A 17990-nucleotide genomic window follows, 5' to 3' on the forward strand; every position below is an offset into this window, starting at 1 on the left:
CTGTGACTCCATGTGAGGGCCTCTGTCACCTTCTCCCAATGCTGTGAAATCTCATTAGTTGCCATCATGGTGGGAATAGTTACATCACAGAATTACACACGCAAATGCAATTGTGAGGATTAATCTTCGTTGTCAACTTGATTGGCTCAGAATCCACTAAGCGACATGCCTCTCGGTAGGTTTGTGAGCATATGTCTAGGAGGGATTAGCTGAGGGAAGAGACCATCCCCCACAGTGGGCAGCACCTATCAGCCTTGGCCCAGAAGTAAGGAAATCTGAGAGAAAGGCAGGGCTGCTCATGCCTACCTTCACTTCTTGCTTTTGAGTGCTTCTGTCCATTGTTGCCGCTGCTGTCCTCTGCTCCCGGCTTCCAACCAGTGGCCCCACCAGGAGTCCTCCACACCTTCAGCACCAGACTAGGACTGCCGAGGCATCCAGCAATATGGCCAACAGGTTCTCAGCCTCTTCAGCATGTAGACAGCCATTGTTGGGCTACCCAACCTGCATCGTGTAAGCCAACCTGATACAACCCTTTGAAACACATATTCATTCCGTTGGCTCTGTCTCCACCTAATAGAGCTGTACATTAGGGTATATTGATCGACTATTTCTCAGACAGCTACTTATCTTTTCATTTGTCACATTAGAAATTGGAACAGAAAACTTAAATAGACTTTTTAATTTTGGAATAATAAAAGCAAATCACATAATTAATTTTACTTCCCCAAACAAAAATGTGTGAGATGAATGGCATGGTTTTTTGTATTTATTTCTTGCAAATGTGCTTAATCCCTGCATTGATAAGAGTGGGTGGAATTCTCATTCATCTATATTCATCTGTTGTGACTTATTTTTGTTTGTTTGTTTTTGTGGTTTTGTTTTCTTTTTGAGATAAGGTTTCTCTGTGTAGCTCTGGCCGCCTTGGACTTCACTATGTAGACCAAATTGGCTTTGAACTCAGAGATCTGCAGTCCTCTGCTTCCTGAGTGCTGGGATTAAAGGTATGCACTGTCACAGCCCAGCATGACAGTGTTTTGTTCAAAGAAGGAAGGTAAGCTTCAGAACCTTACATCCATACATAATTGAACTGAGAGAAGCCTTTATATAGCCTTTGTAGCTAACTGTGAAATTTTTGTTTTGTTTTGAGACTGGATCTTACTATGTAACCCTGGATGTCATGGAACTTGCTACATGGATCAGGTTGGCCTCAAACTCCGAGATCAATCTGCCTCTACCTCGTAAGTGCTGGGATTAAAGGCTTGCACACTGAATGTACTGATATGTTCTTTTTTGTCATGGAGGCATATAAATACGCATATATCCCAACGTCCTGAAACAGATAAAAGAATCCTCCCTCACCATTCACCATGAATTCCCTTTGGTCAGTTCTGAGTTTTATGCTAGGGGGCTGAGTCTAGGTCCAGGAGACAGAGTTTGAAGGCTGAATTAATCACAAGTAGTTAATGAAGATTCAGCCATTTCTTTAAGACACCTGAAAAGCTAGAAACAGACACATTCAGAGAGCTTCTGGGTTGGCAAGCAGATCTGGGCTTTCAAAAAGTGTGACGTCCCCAAATACCTTGCCCAAATTCATGATAAGAGTTCTGAACAGACGCCAGCAGGATGGCTCAGTGGGTTGAGGCACTTGCCAACAAACTCAATGGCCTGAGTTCTGTCCCATGACTCCCTTGGTGGAAGAAGAGACTTGATGGCCTTGGCTTATCTTCTGTTTTCCATAACCAATGAGCCATCTCTCCAGCCCATCTTTCCTGACTTTTATTGTTACTTCAGAGAAAATAATCAACAATCAAAGTACTAATTCTTTTAAATTTTTCTTTTGTTATTTCAGTTCGTATATATGATGTACGTGTTTGAACATGTATATATATATTTTTTCCTTCCACAGTGAGTCCCGAGGGTCACACTCAGGTTTTCCAAGTTTTGTGGAAAATGCTTTTATCCCATGAGTCATTTTACCTGGCCCTGTTAATTATTTTAAGCAGTTGTGTTTTTGAGTTGTTTTTAAATTTGTGTGTGTGTGTGTGTGTGTTGTGTATGTGTGTGTGTTTGCAAGAGAGACAGAGAGAGAAAGAGACAGAGAGAGAAAGAGACAGAGAGAGAGAGAGAGAGAGAGAGAGAGAGAGAGAGGGAGAGGGAGAGGGAGAGGGAGAGGGAGAGAGAGAGAGAGAGAGAGAGAGAGAGAGAGAGAGAATATATGCATGAGAAAGTGTAAGTATTCATGCCACAGTAGCATAAGAAGGTCAGAGGACAACTTTCAGGAGTCATTTCTCTCCCCCCACCCTGCCAAAAATTGATTTCAGGACAGAGTGATAGTATCTTCCTCCAGAGATAAGCTTCAGCCATATGTGCATATGAGGAGTTAGAAGCCACTTTAATTCAATCCAGTCATTGTGTAATCAGAACAGCATGTGCCCAAGACTATCAAAGAGGAATTGCAGTGTGCCACGCAAAGCACCCTGGGAAAGAACCTACCACTTCTAGGACAGAGGCAATTCAGAGAACACAACATCTACAGGAAGAACTAAGGGTTAGGTCAGAGGCAATTCAGAGAACACAACATCTACAGGAAGAACTAAGGGTTGAGCACTCCATTAACTTTTGCTTCTATTCCACAGGACCAAGCTAAGCCATTAACCCTACCAGGGGCTTTGCTGTGAACCCGATAAATAGTCCCTCTCTCAATATGTCTGATGGAAGCATGAATCTAATCACAGCTCCCACTAAGGATGTAAGCATTCCTTGTATGAACATTCAGGTGTATTAGAATTGAGCTCCTCTGTTGTCAAGCAGGAAAACTAAGAGATTAGGAGGGGAAGCAAATGGCCATCTGCCTCCCATGAGGCCTTGCAAAAAAAAAAAAACAGTAAGAAAGACCAGAGTCTGTTTTCATCACAACCATCTTCTTTACCCTCTTGCATGACTACAACTCATTATAAGTCCAAGGCTAATCTTGAGCCCTGGAATCTCCTGCCTCTACCTTCTGAGTGTTGGGATTACAGGTGTGTGCCACTATGCCCAGTTTTATTTGGCTACAGGATTTTGTGCGTAATGGCTAAATACTCTAGCAACCAAGTTACTTCCACAGTACCAGAATGTGTCACCTCACTTTACAATAAACACGATTCTTCTGAGGGTGGAGAGATTGGCTTAGTGGTTTAGAGCATGTAGTTTTCTTTCTTGGGACTTGAGACCAAGCACTGCCTGAAATTGCGGCTCCAGGGAATGTGAAGCCTCTGTCCTCCGATGGCACCTGTACTGACATACACATAAGCCTTCTCCTCACATACACACAATTAAAAAGAATAAGAATACATATATAAAGAGATGGTTCTGTAGTGATGACATAAGAATGTTGTTATATTACAATAGAGACCACCCCTGAGGTAATCTTGTCTTCTGTGAGGTTTTGTTTTGTTTTGTTTTCTGTGCTGGAGATTGAACTCAGGGCGTGCTTGAGTTCAAAGCAGTGCTCCTCTGGTCTTCTTTGAGGATTTCTCTGGGGATAGAAATACTAAGAAACTGAACCCCAGGTCCAGCAATTTTCTAAATAAGACAAGCAGTTGTAGCATTGGGGCTGGTAGTTCTGTGCAGAGAACAGAACAAACCTTGGCAGTTTATGTAGGAAGATGATGGCTGACTGACTCCAGGGATTCTTTGCTTTGTAAGGGGAAGGTAAGGATATCAAAGATGGAACACTAGTTGTGGTTTTTATGATTTGGGAAGCTGTGACAATCTTAAATAAGCTTGGGAGGCTTGGCAGAAGTGGCCTTTACCCACTGAGCCACCTAACCAGCTCTGAAAACTGATCTTGATGAGATTTAGAGTAACTATGAAAACAACTATCTGGATATGTCTGTGTTGGGGGGGCTTGGGGGGGGAGGATTGCTGAATTAGCATAGTTGAGAGCAAGGGATACCACTCCATAGACAGGGTGGAGGTGGGGGGTGAGGGGGGATCTAGACTGAGTAAGAAAGACAAAGGGGATCAGGGATGAGGAGGTGGCTCAGTTGTTAAGAGTACTTTCTGCCATTTCAGAAGACCTGAGTTTGGTTCCTAGCACCCAGGTTGGGCAGCCTGTAACTCCAGCTCCAATGCCTGGCCTCCTTTGACACCTGCACTCATATGCACACACACAAAAATACATAATACACATACATACATACATACATACATACATACTCTAAAAACTAATAAAATAAACTAAGATAAATTTATTTACTTCTAATATAAATTGACTGAAACAGTACAAGATGGACAACATGTAAAGAATAATATATTTGGTAATATATGCCAAAATTCTTTCTCAAAATAATATATATATATAATTTTATATATATATTACACATATATAAGTATGGAGAAGTATGGTTTTAAGGGATTTGCAACCTTGCAATTTTAAAAAAAGATCAAAGCAGCCAGGTGGTGGTGGTTGTACACACCTTTAATTCCAGCATTTATGAGGCAGAAAAAGTCAGATCTCTGAGTTCGAGGCCAGTCTGATCTACAGAGTTTCAGGATAGTTACACAGAGAAACCCTGTCTCAAAAAACCAAACAAAACCAAAAATCAATCAATCAATAAATAAATAATAAATAAATATAAAAATCAAAGCAGGAGCCATAGTTGTGGATGACTTTAACCCCAGGACTCAGGAGGCAGAGGCAGGCAGATCTCTGTGAGTTTCTGGACAGCCAGAGCTACATAGTGAGACATTTTCTCAAAATAAAATGAAATGAAATAATGAAATGAAATGAAAGCAGGAACAGTGGCTAGACATAGTTAAAAGAATGGATATGGATGGAGGTTCATAAAGAATTGTTGAGGTAGGAGACATATCTCGGCAGTTAAAAGCACAGCTTGCTTTGGCAGAGGAGACAGACTTCATTCCCAACACTCAGGTTGGGCAGCTCACAATTGCCTGTAACTCCAATTGCAGGGAATCTGATGTTGTCTTCTGTGCCCCTCCCCCAGACATTGTACATGGGTGTACATACATTGAATAGGCAAACATTCATACACATAAAATAAAAACAAGTAAATCTTATTTTTTTAAATAAGGATTAGCCTTATTTCTAATATTTTAAAGTTTTAATTAAAAGGATGTTGTATTCCTGTGTCACTAATATAATTGGAAAGTGCTTAGTTTGAGTCCTGAACCTAGGGCCTCGTACATGCTGGACAAGCCTCCTATGGCTGAGCCACAACTCCAGACATAAGGTACATTTTATTTAAAGCAAAAATAAAAAAAAACAAAAAACCAAAAAAAAAAAAAACAAATTGGCAATTTCTGATTTCAGATATACCAAGTTCTAAAATTGTTCTCTGGGGAGGAGTTTCCACCTCTGTCCCACTTGCAGTTAGGCTTGGCCATGTGCCTGTCATGAGCATGTGAGCAGAAGTCATGCATGCCCCTCATAGCAGAAGTATGGAGAAATCAGTGAGTATTACCTTACGCTTTTCCTTTTGCCACAAAACTAAAACTATTTTAGCTAAAGCCTGCCTCTTACCCTACTAGGGTGAACTGGAAAGGGATTGGAACTCCTTTTTGATGTTAAGAAGGCCATGCAATGTGTGAAATAGATTATTGAAATCATAACCCCAGGGATGGGACTGTAGAGCCACTAGCACAGCCTGACCTATTTTTGCTAGCCTAGGGATAAGATGAGTGAGAGAGCAGTCACCTGGAGCAGAGGTCAAGGGACAAGGAGAGAAGGGCCAGGGAGTCCTATTTGTCTTCCACGGTGGAAGCAAAGTGAAATGAAGAGCAACACAGACAAATGTGAGTAGTTTCAATACGACCCAAGCCTTCCTCTCTCAATGTTTGCTGGCCAAAGAAAGCAATGTGGTGTGCCCAGAATGTGGTTCAAGAGATCAAGTACTAGTCTAGCGTACATGAAGCTCTGAGTTTGCTTCCCACCACTGTATAACTTGGATGTGGTGGAACACACCTGTAATTTCTGCTCAAGCTAGGAAGATCAGAAGTTGAAGGCTATCCTTGGCTACATAACAAGTTCAAGGCCAGGTTAGGATACATAAGACCCCTTCTCAGGGGTAGCATCTTGGGATGCAGCTCTCTGTCCTTTATCAGATTGTTCTGTCTAAGAGCTAAAAGATAGGGGTTTCTAAATAAGTACTGGGAATTTACTGAGAAAACACTCCCAGCTCCACTTATCTGGGCCTAAAAGTACATAGATTTTCCCCCCCATGTCTTCTAAGCACTGTCAGCTGGCCACCTTAGTCATGCATCCAAGGAGATTTCTATGCTAGTCAAAGCCACTCAGTCTTGAAAAAAAACAAAAAATAGTTGATGTTTTCTTCCTGACTCAGGTCACATAACAGCAGACATCTGTGTCTGGGAAATGACTCAAATGAGATGACACTCTTGGTGTATCCTTTATATGAATAATAGAAAAGAAAAGGGCTTCATTTCCGAACTAACACTCTATAGGTTACAACCAAAAGTTTTCTAGTACAGTGTGGGGAGCCATATAGCCTTGGGCATTGAATCAACCAGGTGGCTTTGAGTTGGACTTGGAAGAATTGGGAAATTAATGTTAAGTATCTCTCAGAGCCTCAGTTCCCTCCTCTTAAAGGTGGGTTTGAGAATATTGGATTCAGTGGTTCACATTTGTTATCTGTGATTGAGATGCTGAGGCAGAAGGATCATCACTATGATCACTCTCAAGATGAGTTTTAGGCCTGTCTAGGCTATAAAGTATGAGTCTGTCTTTCCAAAATAATATCCCTTTAAAGTCAAGCAGGAAGCAAGAGGATCACCATGAATACAAGGATAGCCTGGGCTACGTTGTAAGACCCTGTCTCAAATTAAAAAGAAAAGAAAAGGAAAAAAAAAACAAGAAAGAAAACTAAGAATACGCAATCTGTAGAACTCAGGTAAAGAACAAGAAAGTTCAATGTTCTGCACATGTGGAGTTGGCTGTCATGAATATGTTGCAAGGATAATAGAAATAAATGGGTTAACAGAAACATATACAAGTTCGCTCCTGGCGACCCCAGCCAGCTACTAAGGTAAAAAAGGCCTTTCTCTCTCTCTTGATCTACAGTAGGGAGAAGCTGTGAAAATGTACCCTCAGCCCTGAGATGTCCCCAGCTGTTTCCACTAGACACAGTCTTCCAGTAGTGTATCAGTTTTGCCACCTCCCAGTCAAAGAGACAAGCAACCATCTATGTGGAAGTTCAGTCCATACCACGTCAGTCTCTACTTCAGGCTGTAGTAATAATACACAAAACCCATTCCAGGCTGCAGACCTACTCAGTTCAACTCAGAGGCCTGTATCAGAGAAGACCATACTCCTGGAGTTCCATCACTTCCTACAATATATTATTTCAGCGGCTAGTTCTTATTTTTCTACCAAAGCCATCTGCTGGATAACTATGAATGGCTCAAGAAGGAACCCATGAGCATTCCTCTCTGATGATATTTCAACACAATCATTTGAGAACAAGTTAAGGCAAGTCTGGGTTTTTCTGAGTGGACTTGGATGCTGGCCTTTGAAAGCTGCTGGCTAGCAAGAGGCAAATCCTGGTGAGGATAGGAGGACCACGTGGTCATCTCTTTCAAAGGAATTTTTACTTCCAAGGGGCAGTTGGTCATCATGGCTCTGGCATCTTCTTGCCACTTCCATGAGACTTGATTAATTTGGACCTCTATTTCACTTCCATAGTTGAGTGAATATTAATGTTCACCCAACTTCCATCTAGCCTTTGATGAGGGAAGTATTCACTAATCTACCTCCAAACCTGACTCAGTCCAAACACCAGGGGAGGTTGTTTCATACTCTACTCCAAGTGTAGCATAGACCTTGGACTGAACAGTCAGAAATTTCTACTCTCTTGTTTGTAACCACCATATACAGCTCAGAAAACCAGTAGAAACAGTAAATTGCTGTGAAATTCTTGTCGAGACTGCTGAGGAAAATGGATACATCCATACAAGTTCTCAGAGCTCTGGTAGACCTTAGCAGGGAATTGTTCAGAGCCACCATATAAAGAATAAACACATCAGCATGGAGCAGAGAAGGGCAGAGTGTATATGAAGAGAGGATAAGCCAGTAGTCTTTTCTGAGTCCCTACATAAGACCTAAATTTATACCTAAAATTTGCTGCTACATATACCAATCCATTTTATATCAATGTGGGGCAAAATGCATTGATTCTTTGTCTTAGATCAAATAGTTCACAGTAACACATCTGTTCCCTTGGCTTTCTCTCAAATTATCATTGTGAAGGTGGTCTGAATTTCATTGAACTTGGCTTCCCTTTAACTCTGGTCTTTAATATTTATGATGTTGCTTTAGAGGCATTTGCTGGGAACTCACTCTGATACCCAGAACACCTAAGCTCTCTTAGGCAGGCATCTTTGGCTGCCGTCACTTGTCTCTATCTAGGAGCCATGTACCATGGGAAATCTGTCTCCACTATCTCATAACTTTCAACTTAAGCCAGCTGGGCACCAAGAGACTGTCACCACTACCCACCAGACTTAGCATCAAATCTCTACGTTCTGCATCACATTGGCAAGGCTCAATAAGACTGTAACACAACACACCTGTTTTCTCCAAGATCAACTCAACCAGATACACGTACCATACAGTTTCAATTAGCCGTGACTGCCTGAATTCTAGCTAAGGGGACTGTGGACAAACTTCATGCACAGGTTCATTCTCACAAATGAATGCTGAAGATGGTCAGCTCTTATTTTCCCCAATGGTGAACAAAGACAGAGAGCCTTACTCCATACGTCTCACTTTGCCTCCTCTCTATTCATCATAAATAACATACATTGTATTATTTTATAACCCAGACTAGGTTGGTGGAGCAGTCCCAGGAAGGAATAAGGGTCAGAGCTTTCTAATGAACTGGATAATCAGGTCCATAATTCTCAAGGAGCAAGGGAAGCTCAAAAATCCATAGTCAAAGGTATTAAGCACTCCATGGAAGCCATCCTCCATATGATGCCATGTCACAGGCACCCCCAAATCTTCTAGTCTCTTCTTATATAAGAGAGAATGGTCCCGGAGAAGGTCATATTCACAGCTCACAATGCAGGCTTCTGGGAGCTGAGACACTATACTGTCTTCTGCGATGAGGGGTGAGCAGGTATAGTTCAGTGCAGTTTTTATCTCTTGGTAGGCATCTTTATTCACAGGCCCCGGGGTTATAGATTGATAGCCTCGCTTCTTAAACCTCTCTGGAATGTTTTCGGCACCCAACCACTTTCTGTACTTCTCCCAGACTTCCAGAGGCAAATGCATACCCTTCTTTATGACACTTTCCCAGGAAGAGCTCACATCTAGGTGGCAACAGAAACAGTAGAAGGCCAGATTCCAAGAGAGCAGTGGGATGTTGCTATTCTGTTGATAAGAAGGGCTCCCAAAATCTATCAATTGCAGTGAGGGGTAGATCAAAATCTGAGCCCGGATCATGGGGAGATCTGTTCGGTGTACTAACATTTGACAAGTCACAGTGGCTGCAGTTCCTCCTATACTGTCACCACAGACCACCACATGAGCTGGATCCACTCCATACACATCCAGTGATTCCAAAAAGTGGGTGGTGGCTACTATACAGTCATCTTTCATCACTGGGTACTTGTACATGGGAGATTTTCTGTATCTAAAGAGGAATCAAGGGCCATAGATTATGCTCAATGCTCAGCCAAACCCAAAGTACCATTGTCTAACATCTCATATCTCAAATATCCCTTTGAAGTCTGAATAGGAGGAGATAGGCAAGGCCCCAAACACAGGAGACAGAAAGCCCTCACACCTGCCACTTAGGCCCAGAAGGGGCAATTGCCATTGCACTTGGGAATGGGTATGATACTGTTTAGATGTTTCAGTGGTTGTGCAGGGCACTGCTGACTTTAGGCAGAGGAAACGTTACCTGTCTGCCACAGGCAGGGCTATTAGACCTAATGAACTCTTCTATCCTAAAGCAAAATGCCATGACCATTCCCATCAGCCTCCAAATGACAGAGTTAAGTGATGTCTTTATCCACAAATGCACTAAGGAAGGGGATCCAGTCTACTTTCCCTCTCTCCTCTGTTCCTTGCTTCTACTTATTGGGTCTTCTCAGCCCAGCCCTCCACCCCCCCCCATTTTCCTTTCCAATTCTATCAGCTTCGGGTTCAAACTTCAGACTCTGTCACTACGAATCAGGGTTGTCTGCCTGTATGTTCCCAGCATACCCTTTCTTACCCAACTGAAACGACAACAGAGTCACAGTCCTTTGACAAATGCAAGCATACGTTGTGGTGGGTCCCTGGAAAACAAAATCAAGTGTCACATTTACTAAGACATTTACCTTTCTCCAGCATTTGTGGCTATCCCCTTTTTGTAAGTGGAGCACCTGAGTTAGCTGAGCAGGTCATGAAATAGCTTCTGGCTGTAGATTAAATATCCTTTCAACTTCTTACTGTTTTGTTTCTGTGAGCTGCCAGAACAAGTCTCCAAGATGTCCATGACCTGATGCCTTCCACCACTAACAAAAAACACCCCAAAATAAATACTGTACAGTGGTTTGGTGTGTGAGTGGTATTCTCATATAAGCTTAGGAGGAGGTAGACCATTCCATACTATACCACAAATGATCTGTGCCTACTAATTGCCCCAGGTTTTCTTGGTCCTAACAGTTGACTATCTACCAGGAGGAATGATTTTTTTTATTTATTTTACTTTTACACACACACACACACACACACACACACACACACACACACATATATATATATATATATATATGTATATATATATATATATATATATATATTAGTTATACACACATGTATGAAGGTATCCACAGAAACCAAAAGAAGAAGAAGAAGTTAGATTTCATGGAGCTAGAGTTACAGGCAGTTGTACAATGGCCAACATAGGTGCTAGGAAACAAACTTGGGTCCTCTGAAAGAGCAGCAAGTGTTCTTAACTACTGAGTCATCTCTTTAGCCCCAGAATGATTATTCTTTCAAACTCATTTAGTAGGGAGATAGGGGGCTGAAAGATGCTGGAAAAAAGTCTCTGTCTTACTCAAGCTCCCTAGGATGGTTCCACCACCATGGAAGAAAATGATTCCAGTCCTTGGGGTGGACGAGGGTTTCTTGGGCTTGTATAGCTTCACAGGGATTGTCCCAAAGTGAAGATCTTTGACCACAACATCAGGATTTTTCTTGAGTGGCTGCAGATCATGCAGAAAACTGGCAAACTGGGGTGCATAACAGAGTCCCAGTTTCTCAAAAATCATTCCCTGTTAAAGAAAGAAGAAGCAATGAGTTGTGAATGATTATGTATCAATCACTTAACATGCAGCCTGGAGCCTGTCGGCCACATCTACCTTTCCCAAGTGCCAAGGAGGATCTTGGGAAATATTAATGAAACTGGATCACAGACCTCCTGTGCTTCCTTTTTCTCTCAATATCCTCATGAAGCACCTGCACTTAAAGTCAAACCTATCCAGGCCCATGTGGTTCCTCTATCATCAGATCTACTCCTCTTCCTGGATACTTGGCATTCCAGACATGATAAACCAAGCTTTTGGACAATGCTTGAGCCATCCATTTGGAGACTTCTGCTCTACCTGTGGTCTGGGCATTGTCTTCTCATCAAGAAAGACAGCCTGGATCTCCCAAATATTTATTGCTATGGAAGTATGTTTTTGAAGAGGGAGACAAGGGTGTTTTCTTATCTTTCTATGGAATTTACAGAAATATTTTTGGAAAATGTGGTGCTTAAGGTTTTTCACTTTAGGAAAATTAAGAATGAGGGTGGGGGGGAGTGGAAGATAAATGTGTTTGGCTAGGGTCGGTGATCTCAATGCAGGTGCTGGTGCATGGGGCTTCTTCAGGTTATTGTGTTATCTTTAAGAGCTAATGGTTATTTTTATATAAATACAAATTATATAAATATAACAATATTCCTCTCTCTATCTAGACCAAGTGTCTGGCTCAGCCATCATCAGAGAAGCTGCCTTCTACAGGAGATAGGAACAAATACAGAAACCCATAACTGGACAATGAACAGAAAGTAAGAGATCTTGGGATACTTAGTCCTAAACAGGACATCTTTCATCAAAATCCTTCCCTGAGAACTCAGGGGGAAGAGGAGGCAGAAAGATTATAAAATCCAGTGAGGACATTAAGGAAACCATGTCTTCCAGGCAGAATAGAATTGATACACATATGAACTCATAGAGACTGTTGCAGCATGCACAGTGCTTACACAGGTACAAGCTAGATGGGGTCCCAGTGCTAAGAAGGAAAGTGGACACAAACCCCCAGCCCTAACCAAGAAGCTATCTCTAGGTGACAACCACTCAAAAAGGAAAAATGAGTTTTCTCCAGTAGAGTCTCTATGGGTATACAAACCACACCTAAGGGTGGTTCCATACCCAGCAGTAGATGACCAATACAAATTAAACTCGATGTTTTTGGAGATGTTTTGTGTCATAATGCTTTGTTTGTTTGTTTTTTCAAAAAAGAAACCTTACTTGTATTTTGTTATCTATTATGATTCTCAATTTTCTATGTTTATTTCCTGTGCTTTTTTTGTTGTTGTTGTTAGTTTTTTTGGGACAGGTTTCTCTGTGTTATCCTGGCTATCGTAGAACTTGTTCTGCAGGCCAAGCTGGCCTCAAACTCAGAGATCCACCTGCCTCTGCTTCCTTCAGTGCTGGGATTAAAGCACATACCCCATGCCCAGATTCCCTGCTTTTCTCTTTGCTTTGTTTTATGCTGGTTTGCTTTTTCTCTGGAGAGAGGAGAAATGAGGGGAAAGGGAGAATCTGAGTGGAGAGGAGAGCTGGAAAATATAATTAGAATATACTGTATGAAAAATTCAAATAAGTAAATAAGTGAACATTCCCGGGTCTTTCCAGGAGTTTCTAGTCCTAAATCACAGCCATTTTGGTTGTGATTAAAACCCATGGACTTATCTCAGAACATTTTTTTTCTTTCTGGTATGTGTCCTGTGTTGGATGTATGTGATGTATGTTTTGGTGTGTATGTCCTATGTTCGGTGTATATGATGTACGTTTTGGTGTGTGTGTGTTCTGCGTTGGACATGTGTGATGAATGCACTTGTTATTGTAGGTGTATGCACATCTGTGTAAGCATGAGGAAGGCAGAGGTCAACACTGGTTGTCTTTCCTCAACTGCTCCATCATGTTTATTTATCCAATTATTTATTATTTTATTGCATTTATATATTTGTATGTATGTGTGAGTATTCATGATCCACAGAGCATGTGGTCGTGGTCAGAGGACACCTTGACAGAATCAGTTTTATTCTCCCACTCTGTGGGACCTAGTGATAGAACTCAGGTCAGGCTTGGTAAAAACTGACATTAGCCACTGTGCCATCTTATAGACCCATCTACTTTATTTTTTGATACTGGGTCTCTTACTGAACCTGAAATTCATCTCATCAATGGAACTAGTTGACTGGTCCATGAGCTTTGAGGCCTCATTTGTTTCTGTGCCTCCTTCCATCCCTCAGGCATGAGCTCAAACCATCAAGCTGAGCTCTGTGCTTGGCTTCTCATGATCTGAACCCAGGTTCTCATGCTTGAGCAGTAGGTACTTTACAAGGGGCACTATCTCTCCAGCACAGCACTCTTTAACAAATACATGGAATTCATCCAGGAAAGCAGTTTCATACACTAATAGCTGTCAGATGAGTAATGTGTGATGTCATGATGCACATGCAAGAAGGAAACAAGTGATGGCTGCCATTTGATAACACCTTGGTGTCAAACTTTCTATGTCTGTAGTAGATGAAATGATCTTGTACTCAAAACACCTGCGATTCCTCATGTGCTAGGGTTATAATTCTGTCCTGGGGTCTGTACTGTGCTAACCTCCCTGCTTTCAACACTCAATGGCAAGAAACCATACAATCAGAGATTAGCAGTGAAAATCGGGCAATGTTTATCCTATCCATCAAAGCTATGGGCCCTTGCATTCTGACCTTTGAGTAACTAAGCCCTGGTCTCCCTGCTGTTGTGCTATGCTTTACTCCTGGGTCTGCCCTCTGCGTGAAGCTATTTGTAGGTAGATTCTTTATGAGCTTCCTTAAAACTGGCCAGCCTCTGGTTCTGCTATTATGGATGGTAAGTTCTCTTGAGGCACTCTACCTAGAACTTTTTTCCCCCACTTATCCCTGGGCTCAGATCTTGGGCAGTGATACACAGTGGTTGTACAACACACCATTAGAGAAAGAATCAATGGTAACTGTGTATGATGTGTAAGAAGGGCTTACCCTACCACATGGATGCTGCAATACACCTTCTGAATAGCTTAACTCCCAGATCCTTGAGAAATGCCAGATAGTAGGGGCTGCTTGAGTTCAAATTTAGCAGACAAGGAAACTGAGTTATGGTAACTAGGAACTTGAACTGTAGGCTACAAAAGAGAATGCCAAAGGGAAAACCAAACATTCTAGTCAGGCTATTTGCAAAAGCAGGACTGGAGTACTGTTTTAAGTGTGATACATTTGACATAACATAATGATCTCCAGTTCCATCATTTTCCTTAAAATATACTTTCTTTTCTTTTTATTTTATGGTTGGGTAAAATTCCATTGTATCTGGGTATGGTAATTCACACATTTAATCCCAACACTCATGAGGCAGAAGCAGGCAGATCTCTCTTGAATACAAGGCAAGCCTGGCTTCCATAATGAGACCTTGTCTCAGTTTTTCAGTGTGTGTTTCCTATTATGTATTTTCTTCATCCATTCATCTGCTGATGGATGTTTAGGGTGGTTTCATTTCCTGGCTATTGTGAATAGAGCAGCAGTGGACATGAAGGCACAAACATCTCTGTGGTAGGGTATAGATAGAGTCCTTGGGATATTATAGAAAGTGAGATAACCCAGATTTCAGAAAGATGTAAACCATGTTCTCTCTCATATCTGGACCCTAGCTTATGATTCTTACATGTGTGTGTAAAAGTGGTTCTGAGTGTGACTATGAGTTATGAAATAGGAAGGAGGCCATAAGATGGAGAAAGGGGCCTTGAAAATGGGACAGAGAGCAACAGGACTTATGGAATATAAAGAGAGATTGGAGATACAGGGGTGGAAGAGTGTAAGACAGAGTGTTAGAGGGATAGGGGAGAATCTACAATTTTTTTTTCTTTAAAAATGCTGTTATGAAAACCCATATTTTCTATAACAATTGTTTAAAAATCAGTTATCTTTTTTGTCTTTTGTTCCATTTGAGACAGGATTTCTCTTTTTGTCCTTGGCTCTCCCAAAACTCACTATGTAGATCTGGCTGCTCTCAAGCTCACAGAGATCCACATGCTTCTACCTCCACTATTCTGGGATCAAAGACGTATGCCACCATGCCTAGCCTTAAAAAATAGTTCTCAAAAAGGCAAGAAAATTTTGTTAAAGTTCGGATCTATGCAGCTTAGCAGTTTAGAGCACCCAGATTCAAATTCCCAGCACCTACATGGTGGCTCACAACCATCTATAACTGTAGTCCCAGGGGATCCTACAACACTTTTCTGGCCTCTTCAGGTACTGCACATACATAGTGATCGGTCATGCATATAGACAAAACACCTATACACACAACAACATAAGTAAATCTTACTGTTTTTAAAAGATGTGTTCTGTGGTTCTGCTCATGTCTTGAGCTAATTTCCTAATTTGCTTTCTGTTTTCTTAATTTTGTTGCTTGTTGACTCTCGATAGCAGATCTGTAGTACTGGAACTCAAAAATGCATCCCTACCTTCAACAAAGTACTGAGGGCTAACAAAGAAGAAGATTAGCTTTTTCCTCTGAATATCGCAGTTTGCATATTCTCTGTACCTCCAAGAAAATGCCCCAGGGTGATGCTAGTTACAGGTGGTAGAACCTTTGGGAAGAAAGGCTTAGTAGAAGGTCACTGGGGACATAGGTTGATGGGAGAAGGTAGAATATAAAAACAAAGCCCAAGCCAGGAGGTGGTGGCATACATCTTTAATCCCAGCACTCTGGAGGCAGAGGCAGGCCTGGTCTACAAAATGAGTTCTAGGCCAGCCAGGGCTACACAGGGAAACACTGTCTCAAACAAACAAACAATCCCCCAAATAACAAACAAACAAGCCCCCAAACACAAAACAAAAAAACAGAAAAAGATCAAAGTCTAATGATATACACACAATAAAATACATGGAGAAGTCTATTTGCTTGTATGATAAATAAAAAATGAAAAAAATTTAAAAGCCACCATGGTACCTCAGCCCTTCCTTTTTTAATCCTTGGGACATGAGCAGTTTTTCTCAGCCATATGCTCTCTCTTAACACAATCAGGTTGACATCACAAGTTGCAACCTCAAACCCCATGATCCTAAATAAACCTTTTCACTTTGTAAGTCTATTATCTTGGGTATTTTGTTACAGTAATGGAAACACTGAGAAAGCAAGCATTCTTTAAATTGTGTGTAGTAGAAGCATCCAGTATCTCGTTTGTCCTAACCTCAGGCAAAGGAAACAAGCAAAGCAGAGACTCACCCATGTCAATGACAGATGGAGAAAGCAACTGAGGATTCGCAGCTTCATGGGGTGAGTGATGCCATCAGGGATGTGTTCAGTCCAGAGGTGTCTGACGATCACCCAGAGCAGACTGCCCAGTGAGAACACAGCAACTGCACCTGCAAGGAGTGTCAGGGCCAGAACCACCATGATGCCTCTACCTCAGAGGAGATCAAGTATCATCTGTACCTGCCACAGGCTATGGAAGACAAAGCAGATCAGCAGGTATCTTATACATCACCAGCTTCCCTCTCCACCTCCATGCTTCCTGTAAACACTGGCCCAGCCCAGACAAGGTGTCACAGATTCAGGGGAGGGTGTGGCTCCTGGCCATGGCACATACAAAGGAGAAAGTGGCTCCTATAACCTTATTCAGATGGAACAGAGCTCAGGAGCTCCTACTTGAATCCTGGCATCAATATTAGATAGGGTGTTGGGTAAGCCAAAGAGTTACTGTGGTCATTAGACACCTGCCCTTAGATTTTATTGCCCACACCCTAATTCTAGTCTTGCCACACTCACTATTCCTCAACTAGATGAGGAGGCCCCTGGGCCTTTGAGCTAGCTGTTTCTCTGTGCAACAGCCACCTCCCACCAAATACCAGATGTCAACTGGACTCAAATCTTCCTATCCTGCCTGTAGCTGTTCAAATGTCATCTGCCTAGCTAGATATTTAAAATTGCAATATGTCACTACCAATAACCCCATGGTCCTGTCCCATCATACTGCTTACTTCTCATCTGTGGCTTTTATTGTCACCCAGAATGTCTGTCCCTTGTGTAGAATATACCTTTTGAATAAAGAAATATTTATGTTTACCACTGACTGTTCTTCCAGAGGTCCTGAGTTCAATTCCCAGCAACTACATGGTGGCTCACCACCATCTGTAATGAAATTTGATGCCCTCTTCTGGTGTGTCTAAAGACAACTACAGTGTACTAACATATATAAAATAAATAAATCTTTTTTAAAAAGTCACACAGAAATGTTTATGTTGTTAAGATTTATTGATTTATTTTTATTTTATGTATGTGAGTATGTTGCCTGCACGTGTGTGTCTGTCCATCATGTCTTTCTGGTGCACTGGGTGCCATAAGAAGAGGTCAGACCCACTGGAATGAAATTACATCTGGTTGTGAGCTACCATGTGCGTGCTAGGAATTGAATCTATGTCCTCTGCATGAGCAGTCAGTGGTCTTAACTACTAAGCCACTTCTCTAGCCCTCGAATTTGTGGCTTTAAGCCTAGAGGCTGGATCAGGGTCTGGGTCTCTGTCAGGGCTATGCAAACATCCACTAAACTGAGGGATTAATAAATAGCTTGTTTTCTCCATTGTAAAGCAGAAAAGGTTGGGCGTGTTTGCTTTCTAGGTCAAGTCAGAGGTTAAGGCAGTTTTCACAGAGGTTCTATACAATGATAACAGTGGGGA

General features: G+C 41.8%; 1 protein-coding gene across 1 annotated transcript; it reads right to left on the reverse strand.

Moving 5' to 3' along the window:
- Positions 1-6954: 6954 nt before the first annotated feature.
- Aadacl3 (arylacetamide deacetylase like 3) lies at positions 6955-16737 on the reverse strand. The gene is made up of 4 exons (XM_028786017.1): positions 16540-16737; positions 11070-11286; positions 10242-10305; positions 6955-9656 (listed from the first exon to the last, which is right to left on the reverse strand). The coding sequence occupies exons 1-4, from the start codon at positions 16708-16710 to the stop codon at positions 8882-8884; spliced, it is 1227 nt and encodes a 408-aa protein (XP_028641850.1). The 5' UTR covers positions 16711-16737; the 3' UTR covers positions 6955-8881.
- Positions 16738-17990: the final 1253 nt, after the last annotated feature.

This window comes from Grammomys surdaster, unplaced genomic scaffold, assembly GCF_004785775.1.
Source record: "Grammomys surdaster isolate TR1022 unplaced genomic scaffold, NIH_TR_1.0 125408, whole genome shotgun sequence".
NCBI lineage: Eukaryota > Metazoa > Chordata > Mammalia > Rodentia > Muridae > Grammomys > Grammomys surdaster.